The 8,367-nt window shown below is 36.9% G+C and overlaps 1 protein-coding gene across 1 annotated transcript in view; it reads left to right on the forward strand.

The window, feature by feature from the left end:
- Positions 1 to 7,970, forward strand: part of LOC127455624 (synaptosomal-associated protein 25-B) — a 56,853-nt gene extending 48,883 nt beyond the window's left edge. The window contains exons 6-8 of the mRNA XM_051723677.1: positions 4,346 to 4,462; positions 6,289 to 6,433; positions 7,140 to 7,970. Coding sequence (XP_051579637.1) covers positions 4,346 to 4,462; positions 6,289 to 6,433; positions 7,140 to 7,208 — 331 coding nt within the window. The 3' untranslated portion in view covers positions 7,209 to 7,970. The remainder of the gene's footprint in view (positions 1 to 4,345; positions 4,463 to 6,288; positions 6,434 to 7,139) is intronic.
- Positions 7,971 to 8,367: the final 397 nt, after the last annotated feature.

The following is an 8,367-nucleotide window of genomic DNA, read 5'->3' on the forward strand; positions in this document are numbered from 1 at the left end:
CGCTATTATCCAAAGCGACTTACAACAGAGGAATAATACATCATAAGCGATTCATCTTAAGGAGACAGCAGTATGAAAAGTGCTGCATTACAAAGTTTCACTAGCATCAGAATAGTACTATCCCAGACAGATTAGAGTGCAACAAGAATATATCGAATTTTTATTTATTTTTTTATGAGTGCATGGTTAAGTTCTGGAAAAGATGTGTTTTATCAGTTTTTTGAAGACAGAGAGTGAGTCTGCTTTACGGATGGATTTGGGAAGGTCATTCCACCAACGTGGTGCAGTGAAACTGAAAGTGGGAAAGTGTTTTGGTGCCTCTTTAAGTTGGTACAACAAGGCGCTGCTCATTAGCCGGCCAGCTTCTGGTGGGAACGTAGCTCTGCAGAAATTATTTTAGGTATGCCGGAGCAGACCCAGTGACTGTTCTGTATGCCAGCATCAGAGCCTTAAATTTGATATGTGCATCAACCTGCAGACAGTGAAGAGAAACAAGGAGTGGTGTAACATGCGCTCTCTTTGGTTCATTGAATACCAGGCATGCTGCTGCATTCTGGATCATTTGCAATGGCCTAATTGCACATGCAGGGAGACCTGTAATGAGAGCATTACAGTAGTCCAGTCTAGTTATGACACAAGTGACTGAACAAGAAGTTGTGTGGCATGTTCATGATTGTGCTGTCTATGTGGAAGGCAAGGATACTATTCCAAACATAGCCTCTGTCAGTAAGGATTAAGGTCATGGAAGATTCTTATTGCCTCTGGTCATTTTGTACCAGCTCCTGTAGTCACAATGGCAGTGGCATTAGAGGAAGTGCCATAAAATGGAGTAAAATTATTCCACATATAAGGCCCTATATTACATAAAAGGTTCAAATCAATGGTAATTGCCCATAGAAAAGCACCTGCATTGCTTAGAGAGTTTCTGTGATCTTAGAACTGAACTGTATGTAAATTGTTACTAAAATCAGCCTAACTACGCTTCCCTGCCTGATGCAATGCAAGTTACTTGTGTTTTGATAAAAGCTTTTCTATTGGTTTATTGACTTAGTTTAAACTTTGTTTAAATAAAACAAACTGTATCTACAGTAAATGTTTAATGAACTCACATTATACTGTATGCTTGAAATAGGCCTGATCTATACCTTGATTGAGCAAATGTTACGTCTGGATGCTTGTCTTTCTTTGTTCACCTTTATAACTGTCTTTTTGATTTCCTCCAATTAACTTGTTATGTCTCCATCAGTGTGTATGTAATTGTCTGTTATGCCCCACTGTACGTGATGTGTCTGTTAGTTCCTTAAACTAAGGAAGTACACTGTGTTTGTTCATTTATTCGTTAAATCATTTAGTGCATGTAATTCCAAAACCAGGGCCGTAACCACAATATACATTGAGGGGGACAAGTCCCCCCCCAATAATAAGATATCCTTGTTACTGTTCTAATGCAGTCCATTATACACCGCTGTCTAATTGTCATTACGTTGTTGCAGGAATAACATAATGGTTTAAAAAAAAAAGTGCTCAGTAGTCTAACACTACTCGTCAGTGTCATTTGAGATAGCCAATTAAATCGATGAAGGCGGGACTCAAATGTTAGAAGCTAAGCGGGAACCTTGTGAATTATTTATATTCCAGTGCCACGCATCAGCAAGCAGTTCAGGTTAAGAGTATTAGTGTCATGTAAAATGTAACTAACTAAACATGCTAATTTCCAAGGGTGCAAACTATTCACCATTTGGTGAAATTCGCCATTTTGAATTGACAATATGTCATACAGTACGTGTATGTTGTTCATAATTGTGAATGTGAAAACATTAACAGACTACATTTCAGTGTATCAGGCTGAAGACAAAGAGCGAATATGTGTTTATTGTAAAGGAATTCAATGAATGTGGTAATGTGGCAGGATTTTCAAGTATCATTTTTGAAAATTCACTTGACATTGTCTAAGAAAATTATCTATAAAACGCAAATAGAGCGTTATCACCCTCAGATCATAACTAGAATATGATAAGACTCGTGATGTCTGTTGTGTTCTTAGGTTTTGGCAAGGACGGTGTCATATATTTTTAAAGCAAATATTGTTAGGTAACATTTTAAAATCAATTTAAGATTTTCTAAATAATTTCTTTATGTCTTTAAATTAATTCTGAATTTTGTACAGCATCTCCTAAGAGTCTTCTTTTAAAATAGACCATTTTATTTTGAGTATGTTCTTGTCAGGTCCATGCTAAAAAAAAATAAACAAAATGAGCCAGCAGTTAAAGGAGTAGTTCACCTAAAAATGTAAAATGTTCTTTTACTCACTCATTTACTCACGCTTATGTTGTTCAAAACCCATATGCTGTTTCTTTTTCTTGGTACATAAAAATAGATATTTTAAGCAGCTCTATTCCATAGAATAACAGTTTATAGTGAGCAGGAGCTGTCGAGATTAAAAAGGACAAATACAATAAAGCACTAATAAAAGTGCAGTGTAAAGACATCATAATAGTAGTCCATATGACTTATGCACTATACACTGCCCGTAAAAAAAATTGCATACTCTAATATTTAATTGGACCGCAATTAGCTATGATTACGGCACGCATTCATCATGGCATTGTTTTGACAACCTTATGGAACATTTATTTCCATCCAAAGTTGCATTATTTTTCGGCCGAGATCTTGTATTGATGACGGGAGAGTCGAACCACTCCGTAAATTCTTCTCCAGCACATCCCAAAGACTTCCAATGGGGTTAATGTCAGGACTCTGTGGTGGCCAAATCGTGTGTGAAAATGATTCCTCATGCTCCCTGAACCACTCTTTTGCAATTTAAGCCCAATGAATCTTGGCATTGTCGTCCTGGAATATGCATGTGCCGTCAGGGAAGAAAAAATCCATTGATGGGATAACCTGATCATTCAGTACATTCAGGTAGTCAGATGACTTCATTTTACTAGACCTGACCAATTGAAGCAACCCCAGATCGTAACACTGCCTCAAGAGGCTTGTGCAGTGGGCACTATGCATGATGGGTGCATCCCTTCATGCATTTCCCTTCTTACCCTGAAACGCCTATCACTTTGGAAAAGGGAAAATCTGGACTCATCAGACCAGTGCTCAGTCCAGTCTTTATGCTCCCTATCAAATTGAAGTCGTTCTTTCCGATTAGCCTCACTAACAAGTGGCTTTCTTGTGGCCACACAGCTGTTTAGTCCCAGTCCTGTAAATTCTCGTCACATTGTGCATGTGGAAATGCTCTTACTTTCACTATTAAACATAGCTTTGAGTTCTACTGTTGATTATTTTATAATGTGACTTCACCAAAAGTTTTAGTGATCTCCGATCACGATCATTAAGGATTTTTTTACGACCACATTTCTTCCACAAAGCTGACTGTTCACCACTATCCTTCCAGTTTTTAATAATGCATTGGACAGTTCTTAATCCAATTCTAGTGATTTCAGCAATCTCCTTAGTTGTTTTCTTTGCTTGATGCATGTCAATAGTTTTCCCCTTCTGAAACACAGTAACATCTTTTCCACGACCACGGGATACGTCTTCCGACATGGTTGTTTAAGAAATGAGAAGCTACACACTGCATCAGTTAGGGTTAAAAGAATTGTTCCTAGCTGAAACATATTAATCACTGCAATAATAATCCAGTCATAGGCTCTTAAGTATCTGCTTATTTAAATCTAAACGGCGACTCTTTTTTTTTTAAGCCAGGCAGTGTAATTCAAGGTTTCTAGGGCCATACAACAGCTTTATGGTATGACAGCAGTGGTCAATATACTGTTTTTTATGGAAAAGAGCAGTGTTGATTCTTGAAGAAAATATGAGGGACAACTTGAGGTTAGGAAATAATTTTTTATATTTTCTTTTTCTAACCACATGACACAGTCATCATTTTACAGATACATCAGTGATGAATTATTCAAATTCTATTCATTTTTTTGAGACAGCACAAAAAAAGAAAGAAAAGATGACTGAAACACAGTGTTTGTCTTGTACTGTGTGAACTAAAAAAAAAACATGTTTTGAGCCTTTACTGCATTTAAAGCCTTTATTCATAAAATTATTGCATTCAGTGCCTTTACTATTTTAAAGGACCAAAGAGGACCATTAAATTTGATACCTCAACACTCGCGATCCCCCACCCCCAAAATGGTTTGGTCCCCCCCAATGTTCAAGACATGGTTACGGCTTTGTCCAAAACATGTAGATAACCCTGACCACTATTTCCTGTTTAAGTGTTACATATCTGTATGTCATTCTTCTCAGTGTATGTCTAGTGCTTTTAGGTACTTAACCCCATTCCAGTTCTCAATCTCTCTCTCTTCCTGTGGTTGACTAGGCTGAAAGGTGGTGGACAGTCCTGGGGTAATAACCAGGATGGAGTGGTGTCCAGTCAGCCGGCCCGTGTGGTCGATGAACGTGAGCAGATGGCCATCAGTGGAGGATTTATCCGCAGGTCAGTTAACTCTAAAAAAATCATTGCATATAAACAACTTGGTCTCATAGAATCACATTATTATACCTTCATTTTTGCAAAATAACTTTTATGTGGCTCGTTGTACGTATCATGGTAGTTTCCTGGTGAAATGAACCCTAGAGGCACTAAAACGACAGTGACTTTTATTTCCTTTCACACAAATCACGAATAAAAGGGCAGCTTATCAGCTCATAAATACTCTTTTTACCCTGTTACTCACACAATGCTATCTTTTTATACACTTTTACTATAGCGCATGACTTGTTAAGCAAAACTTTTAATGTTTGCATTACAAAACCAACTACTTTTACGAGCTTTTTTGAGTGCAGGCAAACTGCGAGATAGCTGTACTGATAGCGTGCTGCGCTGGAAATGCAAAGCTCTACAAGTCCTGAAGAGCATGCAAGTCAACACAGGAGCCGAAAGTGTCTTAGAAACACCACAAAATGACATGGATGCTTCAGCAATTGCGATTTTCATCGCACATTTGCTTTTTATGACACTATCAGTTAGGTTTAAGGTTTAGGGTAAGGAGGTAGGTTATTTATTTTTTCTCTGGAGCACAAAATAAAAATTATTACCTTAATGCAGCACTTTTTCATACAATGACAGTTCATTATGTTTACTGTCAAGCAAGAATGAAAAACATCATCAAAGATATTACTTTGCACTTTATTCCAAGTCTTTTAAATCCATTTGATAGCTTTGTGTGAGGAAAAGACCAAACTAAATTGATTTTGCCAATAACATATAAACCTTTTTTCACAGAGATGTGATCTCTGAGATTGTTAGGCGATGATAAATGCTTCTGTAGAAGCCACAAATCTGTTTAATTTCCGCTTCATTGTCAAAAACCCGCCTTAACTGTAATAGCCAAATTCCAGATGAAGAACTACATATACTGCTGAAGAGAAAGATCTAAGGCTGCTGAAAACGTGGGTGGTCACTGTTGCGCTCTATACAGTTGTCAGTCCAAACACTGACTGTGTGAATGTAGCTTAATTGTGTTTTCATCTATCTTGTGTACCAGCGGTAAGTTCAGAGCACTTCAGTTGTCAGTGAGTCATGAGGAACTATATAATTGTCTGTTGAAGACGGATGTCCGCTTTGTGCCAGACTGTAGCTTCAGGCACATAACGGATGGTCATGAAACCACTGAGCAGTTCTGGGTCCGCTGTCTCAAAATATCCCAGATATCCTCTGTCAGTTCACAAACACATTGGGATGTTCATCTAGAATCCATATGCAACTTAATGGTTTCAGACAGTTATATCCTTGCCGTGCTAGTCTAGACAGAATACACTGGAGTGGTAATGTGAGTAAACAGAATCGCTCACTGTATCATGATGTGGCTAATGCCATTTCTAATATCCTGTAAAACACCACATCAGACCGTTTAAAGTCAACATGATATTGAACTTGATCCTATTAACTTTCTTAATATATGTTCCTGCTCTTATTGTGCATCATGCAGCCAAAAAAAAAAAAAAAACATTCCCACATTTTCATCAGAATTGCTTCTCTTTTGACACGACTTTACTTTTTGGGTGATGTCACCAATCCCTCTTATTTTATTAACCTCTTCCCTCCAATAATTTGACTCCTTTCTTTTCACAATCCAATCAATTCCCAATGGATAAAATCAAGCCCCTCCCTACAAATTACTCATTGAATATCCTGTTTTACTTAGAAATATGTCACATTACAAATGTCATTTCATGTTGTCTTTAATGTCAAAATCTGATTATGTCTCAGTCAGTGCTCTCAATAAACCCAGACTATGTATTTTTATTGTCTATTCTCAGGGTAACAAATGACGCACGGGAGAATGAAATGGATGAGAATCTGGAACAGGTGGGAGGTATCATTGGTAACCTACGTCACATGGCCCTGGACATGGGCAATGAGATCGACACCCAGAACCGTCAAATCGACAGGATTATGGATATGGTAAAGATCATGGCCTTTTAAGATTGGAAAAATTAGGAATTATTACTCAGTGCAAGAGCCTTCAATACTGACTGCATACCCTCACATGGGTGTCCTGGTCATGTTTAGCCATAAATCAATTAAAAATGAAATATGAAATTATATTTTGCATAAAGAAAATGAAGCCTACATTTAGGACCATTACGATTTTTTGCATTGTGACATTATTTTCAAGACACTTAAGCACATTTTACCCCCCAATTCACATTACTGTAACACATCCAGATGTTTTACTTTTACTATTCCTATTGTTTTCAGTGTTGATTCTCATCACCGTAACAATAATGTTTTACTGTATTAAAAACATTATCTTTAAATGAAAATCAGCAAAAACAAAAGGCGGTACCAAGGGAGTACTACTATAATGACAAAATACTTTACAGTTTAAATAATGTATAATTTTTAAGATCCAGTAATGAGAATATCAAAATGACCATCTCTTTCTTACCACAGTGGTAATGAGAATTGGGGAGTAAAATGTGTGTAACTGTCATGAAAACAATGTCACAATGTAAAAACTCATAATAACCCTAAAAAAAAAAAAAGCACTCAGATCACCTTAGCAATCGTATAGCAACACCAAGCATTACTTGAAAACTCTAGTTTTTTATATAAACCCATAGCTCTACACATTCAAGATATGTAATCCGTTATCTTTGTCTTTCAGGCTGATTCCAACAAAACCAGGATCGACGAAGCCAACCAACGTGCCACAAAGATGTTGGGAAGTGGCTAAATCCCTGCGAAAATGCTTTGGCTCTCTTTTCCCCTCCCTGCTGTACCTGCAACAGTGCACATTTGCTATTACCATGGTACCCAGCCGGTTCGCACACATGCATTTATTACCCCCTTAATGCTCTATCTAGGAAGTGTTGTTCTGTGTCTGTCTTAACTGATAGTCTAGTAAATGGTCACATTTACTCTGTATCTTTCTCTCCAAAGGTTAAATGTACAGTACATAGTGCATATTTGATGGCTAGAGCTCAAGTGTGAAGTTTCTTTTTTGTTGGTTTCTTTATGTTTTTTTAAAGTGTGTATATATATATATATATATACACACACATTTTTTGGATGAAATTTCTTAAAGGTTTTCAGTCATCTATGTATCCATGCTCTGCGTTTTACTCAATATAAGCCACGCTTCTTATTTTGATCTAGTGAGACGGGAGAAGTATTAGACAGCGAGAAGCAGGAGATCACATGACCGATTGCTTATCTTAGCCTGCCATGTTGTAATCCATCGCCATTAGACAGTGTGCAGTACCGATTATTCCACCTAAAGTGGTCATAAATATATATGCCGTGTCACTTTCGCTTATTATTACCCAAGTCATTCACGATGTTTAGATGTTGCTGTACAGCATGGGCATGGTCAGTACATGCATTCAGTTCGAAGTGACATCACAATAGTGCCACACATTTTATTTATGTACATCTGCAAAATGTCTTTGTAAAACCTAAACTTTAAGAAAATGCCAATAAAAACTATACAAACCTAGTGCTGAATCTATTGTTTTTTCTTTATCAGATGTTTGTTTCCTGTGATGCATTCAGTTCAGATCTTATATCCCTATGAAAGCCGGATCTCGCCACAGATTAAAGAAAGAAAAAATTCTGACTTTATATCTCACAACTGTGACTTTGTAAGTCGCAACTGTGAGATATAGTCGCTATTTCAGCAGAAATAAAGTAGAAATTGCAAGATATAAAGTCACAAATCTGATGAAGTAGAAATTGTGAGATATAAAGTAGAAATTGCCAAATAAAGTTGCAACTGTGTGATATAAAGTTGCAAATGCAAAAACATAAAGTTGCAATCATGAGAAATAAAGTAAAAATGGCAAGATATAAAGCCGCAAATGTGAGATATAAAATACAAATTTTATGATATAAAG

This window comes from Myxocyprinus asiaticus, chromosome 17, assembly GCF_019703515.2.
Source record: "Myxocyprinus asiaticus isolate MX2 ecotype Aquarium Trade chromosome 17, UBuf_Myxa_2, whole genome shotgun sequence".
Taxonomy (NCBI): Eukaryota; Metazoa; Chordata; class Actinopteri; order Cypriniformes; family Catostomidae; genus Myxocyprinus; species Myxocyprinus asiaticus.